Source organism: Apis dorsata, unplaced genomic scaffold, assembly GCF_000469605.1.
Source record: "Apis dorsata unplaced genomic scaffold, Apis dorsata 1.3 scaffold_357, whole genome shotgun sequence".
Classification (NCBI taxonomy): domain Eukaryota; kingdom Metazoa; phylum Arthropoda; class Insecta; order Hymenoptera; family Apidae; genus Apis; species Apis dorsata.
Genome location: NW_006263622.1, coordinates 127,467 through 139,444, shown reverse-complemented (window position 1 = coordinate 139,444; position 11,978 = coordinate 127,467). Strand labels below are relative to the sequence as shown.

The window sequence follows — 11,978 nt, the reverse complement described above, 5'->3', positions numbered from 1 at the left end:
AAAGGTAATGTTATTCATTTTATAAAATAAAATAAAATTAATTACGAATTTTGTTTTATTTTAGATATATTTAAAATTAAAGAAAAAAAAAAGAAAAAAATTACTAAAAAAGCTAATGAAGAAACAATTGACTTTGAAGAATATTCAAATATAGAATCTCATGCAACATTTCATCAAATGAATTTGTCACGTCCTTTGTTAAAGGTATAATATAAATATTAATTTTTATAATATAATAAAATTTTATATTATTTCATATATAGATATATATATATATATATTTTTTTTTTTTTAAAGGCTATAACATCTATGAATTTTGTTCATCCAACACCTATACAAGCTGCTACTATTCCTGTTGCATTAATGGGTCGTGATATATGTGGTTGTGCAGCTACAGGTACTGGTAAAACTGCAGCTTATATGTTACCAACATTAGAAAGATTGTTATATAGACCATTAGATGGTCCTGCTATCTCTCGTGTCCTTGTACTTGTTCCAACAAGAGAACTTGGTGTACAAGTTTATCAAGTTACAAAACAATTATCTCAATTTACAACAATTGAAGTAGGATTATCTGTTGGTGGTTTAGATGTAAAAGCTCAAGTATGTAAATACATTGTAATTTAATTAATAATAAATTATATATAAATATATTATATATAATTAAATTAACTACTAAACAAAACTTGAAATAATATTGATAGATAAATATAAATAATATAAATATAAATATAAATAAATAGCTATTAATATATTTATTATTATTTTTAAGGAAGCTGTATTGAGAAGAAGTCCAGATATTGTAATTGCTACTCCTGGAAGATTAATTGATCATTTAAAAAATACACCAACATTTTCATTAGATAGTATTGAAGTGCTTATTCTAGATGAAGCAGACAGGTAAAAAATATATTTCATTTATATTTCTCTCATTCTAATTAAAACATTATTATGTTTAATTTAAGGATGTTAGATGAATATTTTGCTGAACAGATGAAATATATAGTAAAACAATGCTCAAGAAGTAGACAAACAATTTTATTCTCAGCTACTATGACTGAAGAAGTAAAAGATTTAGCTGCTGTATCTTTAAATAAGCCTGTTAAAGTATTTATAGATAGTAATCAAGATGTTGCTTTTAATTTACGCCAAGAATTTATTCGGTAAAATTATATTTTATATTTTTTATATTTTCTTTAATGTATATTTTTATATTTTTATTTTATATATTCATTTAATATATTCACATTATTATTATATATTATATAGAATACGAAAAGAAAGGGAAGGAGATCGAGAAGCAATCTTGGCAGCTCTAATTTGTAGAACTTTTCATGATCATGTTATGATTTTTGTACAAACGAAAAAGCAAGCTCACAGATTACATATTTTATTAGGATTACTAGGTATCAAGGTAAATTATTAATTATTTTAATAAATATTAAAAAAGATTAAAAGTTATAAATACAATTATAAAAAACTTTTTTTTAAAATAATTTTGTAATTTATTAGGTTGGAGAACTTCATGGTAATCTTACACAACCACAACGTCTAGAAAATTTAACAAAATTTAAAAATGAAGAAATAGATATTTTATTAGCAACAGATGTTGCTGCAAGAGGATTAGATATTAGTGGTGTAAAAACTGTAATTAATTTTGTAATGCCAGCCACTATGCAACATTATATTCATAGGTATTAAATTTATATATGCAAATGTATTATAGGAAAAATAACTATTTTATAATTATTTATCAGAGTTGGAAGAACAGCTAGAGCTGGTCGTGTTGGAGTATCAGTATCATTAGCTGGAGAACAAGAACGTTCTTTAGTTAAAGAGATTATTAAAAATGCAAAAAATCCTGTAAAGAATCGAATAATACCTTCTGATATAATTGACAAATATTATAAAAAATTACAATCTCTTGAACCCGATGTAGAAAAAATTTTAGAAGAAGAACGAAATGAAAGAGAATTAGCTAAGATAGAAAATCAGGCAAATCGCGCAGAAAAATTATTAAAAAATGAAAGTAATAAAAGCATTCAAAGAACTTGGTTTCAAACTCAAAAAGAAAGGAAAGAAGAAAAAGGTTATTTTGATATTTTCATTTCCTATTTAAGATCATAGTTGTATAAAATTTAATGTATAATAGATTTTTAAAATAATTTATATTATTTTTAGAAAGATTATCATTAACTGAAAAACAATCAAACAAAAAAGAAAAAAAAAAGTCAAACAAAGAACCTTCAAACATAGTTGAAGAAAAAAAAAAGAAAGCTAAAGAACCTAAGAAAGAAACAGCAGAAGATAGAGCTAAAAAAGAATTAGAAAAAATTGCAGCATATCAAGCAAGATTAGCTAAGAAACAAAATAAACTAAATAAAATTCGTACAATTGTAGATGATGATAAATTTACACCTAACAAAAAAGGTATTATAATAAATTATTTTTTTAATTTTAAAAGACTGGACATTTTTTTTGTAATTTGAATTTCTTTTTAGTGTTACAAAAACGGCCTAGATCTTCATTTGTTGCTGACTTAACAAATACAAGTAAAAAAGCTGTAAAAAAAATGCGTTACGAGTAAGTACATTTTATTAAGAATAAGATAAAAAAAAAATATTACATATTTTATCATATCATTTTTATAAATATTATATATAATATTATCTTTATAAATACAATTATTTTGTTTTAGGGCTAATGTTAAAAAAAATCAAAATATAAGAAAAAATGCAAAGAATTCAAACATAGGAAAAAAGGATAGAAAAACTTTTAGAAAACGTTAAACTAAATATTAATATTTGTAATTACATCTTATTAAATACATACCATTTTACTTAATTTCTTTTATTATAGAACCGTTACAATGCGTCACTTATGTCTCACAGATTGACAAATGAATAGCACTGATTAATTGGTTTTATTTTCATCAGAATATGTATACTCTGTAATCTATAACCTGTTTGAAAAATTCCAGTACTATGCAATTAATTTTTTGTAAAAACAGATGTTTGATAATGATATCATAAAATATAATTGCAAACGATTTAAATTTATAAATTATTTTAAAAAATATTAAACAAAATTTTATAAAACTTAACAGTAACAATGCTTTGTTGATGAATTATGAACAATATTTCATATATGAAAAAATAAAGAATGACTTTTACAAATTATTACAAGAAATAAAATTTATAAAATTTGCATTGTACTGTAATTTCAGTGAAGAGGTAATAGGTATGTATTAATTCTATAATGTTTATTATAATAAGATCAAACATTCATCATCATTCACAGCCTCATACATCATTTTCATTCTCATCTTAATATTTAATACACTTTTAATGCTTAATGCTAAGGATTCTAACAATGAAAAAGGAAATTTTATAAAACCTAGGCCCATTTTAAATTATTTAAATTTAAATTCAAATTTGTATCCAATTTTTGGATTTTTTTTATAATAAATAAAGATATTTATTTTTAATTCCAAATATCAAATAAATTCTATAAATATAAAATTTTAATTCATTTATTCAAAAATTTTATTTATTTTTAATGATTGTATTTATAAAATACAAGATATTTTCAAAATATCTTATGTGAATATATCATGTTTAAAATTATCGACATTACATATAAAGTAAAAGAGATTTATGTATTTTTATCACTAAATAAATATTTATAAATTCAATGAATATTTTTTAGCATCTTATAAAATACGAAATAAAAATATTTTTTTTTTTTTGTTATTTAATGAAATATTTGTTGAAATATCGAAACAATACTTTGACTACATTGTTTATAGACAAAAACTTCTGGATACAAACTTGAATTAAAGTGATACGAAAGTTGTTTTTATAATACATATATAATAATGACAGTAATGTAAGAATAACTGTCATATTTGAGAATGATAAATTTCAATCGATTATTGATGGTGCATTGTCAATATTTTTGTATAACAAAAATTTTTACGAATAATTTTTTATATTAATGCGCACTATCTGTCGAAGATATATTTATATGTATATATATTAGATGCTATTGAATTACTTATAAGATCATCTTGTTTAAAATAAATTAATAATTAATAGTCGTGCGCTGACCAAATTTCATTTAAATTAATTTTAGAATTAAAAACATAAACAAATAATTTTATAAGAATATGTATCTTCTCAGATAATAGTAATTACCAAAACTATATTATTTTTTTAATAAAATAATAATAGTAATAAGGCAATAATATTAGTAATAATATGATATAATATAATAATAATGATAATCAAATTAATAAAACAAACAACTTTGGATCACAAAGCCAATTAACACACACCCTTTTGTCTAGCATACGATGTTCACAGAAATCCAACAACGTTATGTTGTTCTCTTCTGCTTATAAAGATTCAATGTAGTGTATTATTTCGATGTATTTCGTATAATAAATATGATTTTCGATTATTTCTGGAAACTACAATTAAATTCGATGATATCATGTATGAATTTCACTATTTGAAAATAGTTTGTTACAAAAATTTTGTATACAGTCTCATTGATCTATGAAGAAAAATGCGCATGAAATAGTATAAACACTTGTATTCATCAATGCAAAAGTGAACAATACAACAATTGTCAGATATTTCACAAGGAAGAAAGACCTTCAATTGGGAAACATTCATAATGACTTATGTAAAAAAGATGATGGTACATACAGTTACCAAGTTTTAAAGATGATACTTTTGTATCATTAAATGTGCCATTGTTTTCTTAACATATAGTGAAATTAAAAGAAAAACAAGTTCATGTTTTTTTTTCGTAATTAAAACAAATACATCTTTCAAATAGTCAAATACTAAATTTTTAATTTTCTTGCAAATGCAATGCATCTCCACAAAATTTTTTGACTTGTAAGCTTACATATATTATTTGACGTTAATGTATCATTATCTTAACATCTTACTGTCTAGACATACGCGAACGACAGGTTTATTAATTGTTGTACATAACCAAAATATTCTGTTTTCTAATTTGTAAAGTATTTTTAGATTCTTTAATTCTTATGATCATCACGTCCCTTTTAAGTCTTTCCCCTATTCTTAACATCCCTTTGAATGTTCATTCACTTAATTATTTATTTACTTTATCTGATTCTCTTAATGCCCTCTTTGCTGGTGGTTCTTCAATCTAAAATAATACATTTTTATTATACATTAAATTATAAATTAAAATTTTTTATTTTCACTTACTTCTTCTTCTAAACCAGGTAATTGAATTCTAGTTTCTGATGCTTCTGCTGGCTGTAAATAAATTAAAATTTAAAATATAAATTATTTATGATATTAAAAAAATATGAAAATATATTAAAGAATAAAAAAAATATATAAAAATATAAATATAATTTAAATAGTTTTACCTGTGCGTCAATACATTCCATTTCTCCAATTTGCAGCTTGAAATTATATATACTTACATTTCTTTTAGGATTATTATTTATATATAGAATTATTCACAAAAAACAAAACATGTAAATATTCATATTATGATATTATATATTTTTTCTATATTATAAAAATAAAAAAGAAATTCAAAACGAAAAATATTTGTATTATATTTGCTATCTTGAATAATAAAATTTTATCTTAAATATTTTCTATATAATAATATTTACATGTTTTATAATTTGTGATTAATTTTGTATATCGTTTATTAAAAAATAATAAATTTATTAAAAAAAATTTTCTTTTAAATCATATTTTCTATAAATCATTTATCACCAATATATTTATGTTATTATATTATCTTATAATTATCTTACCCTTGCATCAGTTTCATTTGGCCCAATGCCTACTTCTTTTTGTTGTTTGGACTTAGCTCTACGTTGTGGTCTTTCACTAACAGAATGTGCATTATGAAGTGAACCTTTCCCTTTAGGACTCGACATATTTATTTGCATTTCAGCAGGTAAATAGTTCCTAGTGTTGGCTAGTAATTCATCTGCTCGTTTGAAATACATGGTAGGAATTCGTGTTTCACTTGGGAATTCTTTCATATCAAAATTTGTTGTTTTCGTATATATCACATTCATGGCCAAATCACAAACAGCCCACAATTTCTGTAAATATATAATATATTTAAATAAATAATATATAATAAATATTATAATATATTTATTTTATAAATTAATTCATAAATAATTAACAAATCGAATCAATTACATAATTCATGTTATTATCTTCTGGTTTTAAAGCATCTTTATGACTTTTCATTCGTTCTATAAGATTTTTATAAAAACCATAACAGTAATATTCGTTTTTTGTTATAAGAGGTTCTAATATAAACCATAAACATTGTTGTATCACTTTTAACTGATTAATCATTAAATGACTGGTGAATTCAGGATCATGTGCAAGAATAGGGACTGCAAATACTAGCATATAATCAGGAAGAATATGAGGCAATTGACCTATAATAATAATTAAATAAAATTATTTACTAATATGTAATTTTTTTAATAATATATATATATATATATATTAAATAACGAAAAAAGGAATATTAAACAATATTTCGATAATGCCTTACTATTTAGTTTCTTACCCATGGCCCGTTCCACGGTACCCAATGACAATGTCTTAACATAATCCCTCCTTTTGTTTATATCAGTTTGCATATAAGTTTTTAGGACGCATTTTAATCTTTTGTCTTGTTCTTTGCCAGCAAGAGCATAATAACCCATAAAATCCAATGGTAAACATTTATTTGGAATTCCTCTTCCAAGTCCTTTATGTAATTTACTACCAAAAGCTTCTCTTACTTGTGGAACTTCATCCTATAAATCAATTTATATTAAAAATATGTTATCATAATATTTTTTATCAATTTTCTTTCAATAAAATTTGTTTTTACATCTATAAATATTACATCTATAAATTTATTAAAAAAAAATAATTATTATTATAGAATCATAGTTTATAAAATAATATAAAACATACCACCATAAGTTGAGACAAATTATAGAATTGTTCTGCTGTAAATTGATCACCAACACCTTTTTGTTCACAAATTTTCAGCATTGAACAACCAGCTTGTAACCGTAACCAACTCATTTCTGCTTTACTTAAACGACCTTGCTGTAAAAGATCTCCCTTGTTTACTACAAATGCATTCAGCATTCTAAATGTTTTCTGTGCAGAAAGCACATCAGTCTTCAATCCTAGTAACCAACGTGCCATACATTTTAATCCTTCTAATCTACAACGTGTTTCTTCAGGTAATTGATCTTCTCTGCACCAATCTCCTTCAATGGTGTCAGCAGTTTGTTCACTGCTTTCTTTTACTAATAACTCCTTAACTATCTATTAATTTTCAATATTTAAATTAAACCAAATCATATTTATATTTTATATTATAATTTGTAAATAATAGTGTTATAATAAAAATAGAATTTACCTTTCTAGACACCATATTTTTTATTTGTACTTGATATTTTTCTGGTAAATTATAAGCTATATGACCTAATGTAACTATAGATGTTCGATAATATTCTGAAGTTGGTGCAAGATTATTCTTAATTCTTTCAATAATTTCAGGAAAAATGGTATCATGGATATTGGTCATATTAACAAATAAACACCTGACAGCTTGTTTTGCTTGTTTTGGTGTTCCTGTTTCTGCAAAATTTTTACATATTGGAACCATAAGGTTCATAATATCTGGTGCAACATCACATAAAGGTTTATATTTTCCTAAAAATGTAAAAATCGAAAGAACCAATGGAGCTACCATCTCATCTTCTAATTCCAAAAGATGGACAAGTTGCATTAATATATCATTATGAAGAAAATGTGGACCAAATACAAATGAAAGCATCTACAAGAAAAATATGTACTTTTAAAAACTAGTCAATTACATGAATAATGAAAATATTTATATAAAATAAAATTATAAACATACCACAAGTAACCTTAGACCCTTTTCACCTGCATTGTTTGGATTAAGTCCAACTTCTTCTATTACATTGCCTCCTTTTAAACAATCTAATACATATCCAATTAAAACCTATTAAAATATAATTATAAATGATATGAATATGAAATAATTTAGAAAATTGAGATAAAGCATATGAAAAAATAATATTATATGTATATTATATGTACTTACCCTAATTGCTTCTTCATCAATCATTACAGAACTTACTCTTTCTAACAACATTTTTATTGTATTGTAATATAAATTTGTCATGACAGGTTGGCCTAATTTTTTAAGAACCATACTTATTGTATCTGCGCATTCTTTGCAAGAAACATTTGGTTGAACTATTGTTTCCATTCCTTGTAATAATGCTGAATCTTTTCTCATATGAGCACTAAACTTCTGTAAAAATTCTTGTACTTTCATAGGATCGGGTAAAAAGCGAGAAATCTGATGAATTTTAGCTACGAGTTCTACCATAGCATCTGGTTTTTTTACAATCTCTAACCATTCAACCACTGCTCTCCGTACACTAAAATATAATATTTTATATAAAAGTATGAAATAAATATAATATAAAAAAATAATGAAAATTTTACTTAAAAGTATAAATCTTTAAAAATTTTAACTTACGCAAGTTGATGTTTTTGCAGTTCTACAAATGCTTTAGATGCATGATCATCAATTGTACCTAATAAATGATATAATTTTTTCATTCTTTCTCCAGCTGGTAATTGATAAGGTACTAGACAAGTATTTAATAATCTTTCTACTAGTAATCTATCTTCCATGCCTGCCATATAATAACCATGTAATATTTTATCTTTTATCCAAGTAACAGCCTTTTTTGTAGCTTGCGGTACATCCGCATCATTTAAATGTTTTTTATATATCATTGCTAATCCTGCCATTGCTTCTTTTCTGATTTTAAACTATAAATTAAAATAATTATTAAAATACATCATATTTTACAATCTACATAAATATACATAATATGATCACATAAATCTACATAAATATGAAAAAATGAAAAATAACATACTTTTTTATCTAATGTTCTTTCTTTAACGAATTCTAACAAATCTTCACTGTCTGACACCACTTCAAAATCTCTTCTGGCAGTAGTCACTATAGCCATAACAACTTCATATCGAACACTTTCATCTGCATCATGTTGTCTTAATTTTAAAGTATCAGTAATATCTTTTCTCAATTCAGGATGATTTAATAAAAAATGCATTGAATACTGCACACATTTGATACGAATTGATACACTGATGTCATTAAACCTTCCTAAAAATGCACGCCACAATTGCGTATGTTGCACAGCTAATTGAGATCCTTTTTCAGAAAACATTCTTGCTAACAATGCTACAGCACCCAATCTTTCAGTTTCAGAGGAAGATTTTAATTTACATTCTAATTGTGGTAGGACGGACAACAAGACGCTTGGACATATATGATTCAATTCATAAATTAAATCATATACTTTCTTGCAAATTTGTAAGCTCTTTTCTTCTTTGCCCAAGATTAATACGTGGTTAAAGAACTATGAATATTAAAAGATAAAAAGTATTTCTTTTTTTTATTATCAAAAAATAAAAAATTTTAATTTTATTCTACTCACTGCTTGAATATATGGTTCTAATGTGTCGCTACATTTAATCACTAGTTCTTTTGCAAGTAAATATGCATTTTTCTTCTGTGTTTTGTTTGGTTCTACAATATTCATAAGTATGATGTCTAAAAGTTCATTGCTAACAATGTCTGATTCTGTAATAAGTGGACATAATACATCTAACATAAAACTCTTGACTTTTCCAGAATGTTCATCGCTAAAAATATGATTACAATTCAATATTTATTTAAATAATGATTATAATTTATTAATTATATATTTATTTATTATAATTACTTATTAAATATTATATTATATTTAATTATATTATACTTACTTCACTATCCTAAACATAAGAGAAAAAAGTGCACAAAAGATTTCTTGACAATCCTCTAATTCAAAACACATATTGAATGATTTCACATATGCCAAGTTTTCCAAAAGATAAAAATATCTTTTAAAAGCAGGATCTTTGGGATCTTTTAAACCAGCTAATTGTTTAATAAGAAATAAAAATATTGTTTTAACCTACGAAAGAAAAATTTAATATGCTATTAAATTTAATTTGCAAACAAAATAAAATTTTTAAAAAATACTTAATGATAAAATCATTTATAAATTCTATTCTAATATTTATTTATATATACATATAAAACTTCATAATTTAAGAATAAGAAATTTATATTACCTGTTCTGCATCTTTATATGGTGCTTCTGGAGCATAAACCCTTAAAACATCAGCAATACAACAAGCAATAAGAAGTTGTACATCTTTACTTTGATGCATTAAAAAATGTTCTTCTGCTAAATGCAATGCAAGTGGTATATATTGTTGATACATTCCTTCATCTTGGCCCATTGCTTGCAATGTGTGGGCTAATGTCTATTTAATTAATTTCAATATCAATTATTTTTATTTATTTATCTATTATTTCCTTTCATATTATATTTTTTTAATGAATATTTATGATAATATTTATGAATTAAATATACCTTTAATCTTCTAATAAGTTCATCTGGACCAAGATCTTCCGTAACAGACCTACACCCTTGTGGGTAAACTATTTCTGACATGTTTGCTAAATGATTCAACCAAATATGAGAAATTTAATATCCTTAAAATAATCTAGAACACCGTCCAAATTCTGTAATATTATATGTTTTATCAGTCATTATTTTATAATCATTATTCTTTTTAATATTTTGAATAAAAAATCATTCTAATAATAAAATATCTTAAGCAATTGAAACTTATAAATATTTTAATATTTTAATATTTTATAATATGAATTATAATTTAATGCATATTGAATAATTTATAATATGAAATTGATTTTTATACAATGATTAAAGAATTATATAATTATATAAGAAAATATAACCCTTATAATATTAAAATAAGAAAAACACAAAATCATAAATAAAATACACATAAAATCAATAAATAAAAAAAATTAAATTGATCAAAAAGAAGAATAAACATCAATATTTATTATATTATTGAATTAATAACTTTTATTTTTATATATGATTTCATATATTATATTGGTTTTTATGTCAACACAAATAATAAATAGAAGCTTGTACATATGTATATACTTCTCACATAACAGAAATATGACTTAAATCGATTAATTAAAAAACAAAATAATATATTACCTATTGTTTAGTTGTATTAAAATACAATATAAGTATTTTAAAACAAATTATAATGCACATCATGTAGGTTATGTCTATGATCAGTTCATAAATATAAGAAAACAATGTAAACAGTATTGCTATTTAGCATACATATAAAAATAAAGAATTTTTAAATACATTATTATATAGGAGATATTGAATATTATATTTATTAAAAGACGTATTACCTCAAGATATGCATAGGCACCACAAGGCCTGTGACACTCAAAATATCAATAAAGCAAATATATGTGATGGATACACGGCACTATCTTAGTTTCTGGAGTTCACACACTTTCACTTTATAATTATTACTAAGTGCGAATATATCGCCTTCGACGTAACTTTCTGAATTTCTTGTAAATATTTGGCATGGTAAAACAATCAAAATGTTAGCAAAAATGTAGCGAAATCGTTTTCATAAACGGTTAAGCGTGTCAAAGGACGCGACAGCGCAATTCGATCACTTGAAGTCATTCACATTTAAGTTTATTGGAGAATACTTCAGATTCTAGTTGTTAAACATACTAACATAAAAACACTAAAAGGAAAATAAAAATAATGCTGGTTAAAATTGGTTAAAATATATGGAAAATATATATATTAGTACACTAGTACACAATAATTCTATTATATATATAAACGAATTTAAATAATTTAAGAGAATTTATAATAAAATATGATATTTAAATATATATATATATATATA

At 23.5% G+C, this 11,978-nt stretch overlaps 2 protein-coding genes across 5 annotated transcripts in view; one reads left to right on the top strand and one right to left on the bottom strand.

Moving 5' to 3' along the window:
- Positions 1-2,917, top strand: part of LOC102673773 (probable ATP-dependent RNA helicase DDX27) — a 3,731-nt gene extending 814 nt beyond the window's left edge. The window contains exons 4-13 of the mRNA XM_006618497.2: positions 56-204; positions 298-603; positions 773-900; positions 966-1,163; positions 1,270-1,414; positions 1,513-1,694; positions 1,758-2,089; positions 2,182-2,430; positions 2,502-2,583; positions 2,699-2,917. Of these exons, the coding sequence (XP_006618560.1) occupies positions 56-204; positions 298-603; positions 773-900; positions 966-1,163; positions 1,270-1,414; positions 1,513-1,694; positions 1,758-2,089; positions 2,182-2,430; positions 2,502-2,583; positions 2,699-2,789 (1,862 nt within the window). The 3' untranslated portion in view covers positions 2,790-2,917. The remainder of the gene's footprint in view (positions 1-55; positions 205-297; positions 604-772; positions 901-965; positions 1,164-1,269; positions 1,415-1,512; positions 1,695-1,757; positions 2,090-2,181; positions 2,431-2,501; positions 2,584-2,698) is intronic.
- Positions 2,918-4,464: 1,547 nt separating this feature from the next.
- Positions 4,465-11,749, bottom strand: LOC102673379 (sister chromatid cohesion protein PDS5 homolog B). Of its 4 annotated transcripts, none has more exons than XM_006618493.2 (17): positions 11,458-11,749; positions 10,583-10,734; positions 10,278-10,472; positions 9,927-10,117; positions 9,599-9,806; positions 9,014-9,520; positions 8,605-8,903; positions 8,161-8,503; positions 7,954-8,058; positions 7,450-7,869; positions 6,993-7,355; positions 6,583-6,829; positions 6,216-6,463; positions 5,816-6,112; positions 5,414-5,449; positions 5,247-5,297; positions 4,465-5,184 (listed from the first exon to the last, which is right to left on the bottom strand). In XM_006618493.2, the coding sequence occupies exons 2-17, from the start codon at positions 10,661-10,663 to the stop codon at positions 5,128-5,130; spliced, it is 3,648 nt and encodes a 1,215-aa protein (XP_006618556.1). In that variant the 5' UTR covers positions 10,664-10,734; positions 11,458-11,749; the 3' UTR covers positions 4,465-5,127. The 4 variants fall into 4 exon arrangements, with proteins under 4 accessions (XP_006618556.1, XP_006618557.1, XP_006618558.1 ...); XM_006618494.2 differs by having other exon boundaries at positions 6,598-6,829; XM_006618495.2 differs by lacking the exon at positions 5,414-5,449.
- Between the last annotated feature and the right edge of the window lie 229 nt (positions 11,750-11,978).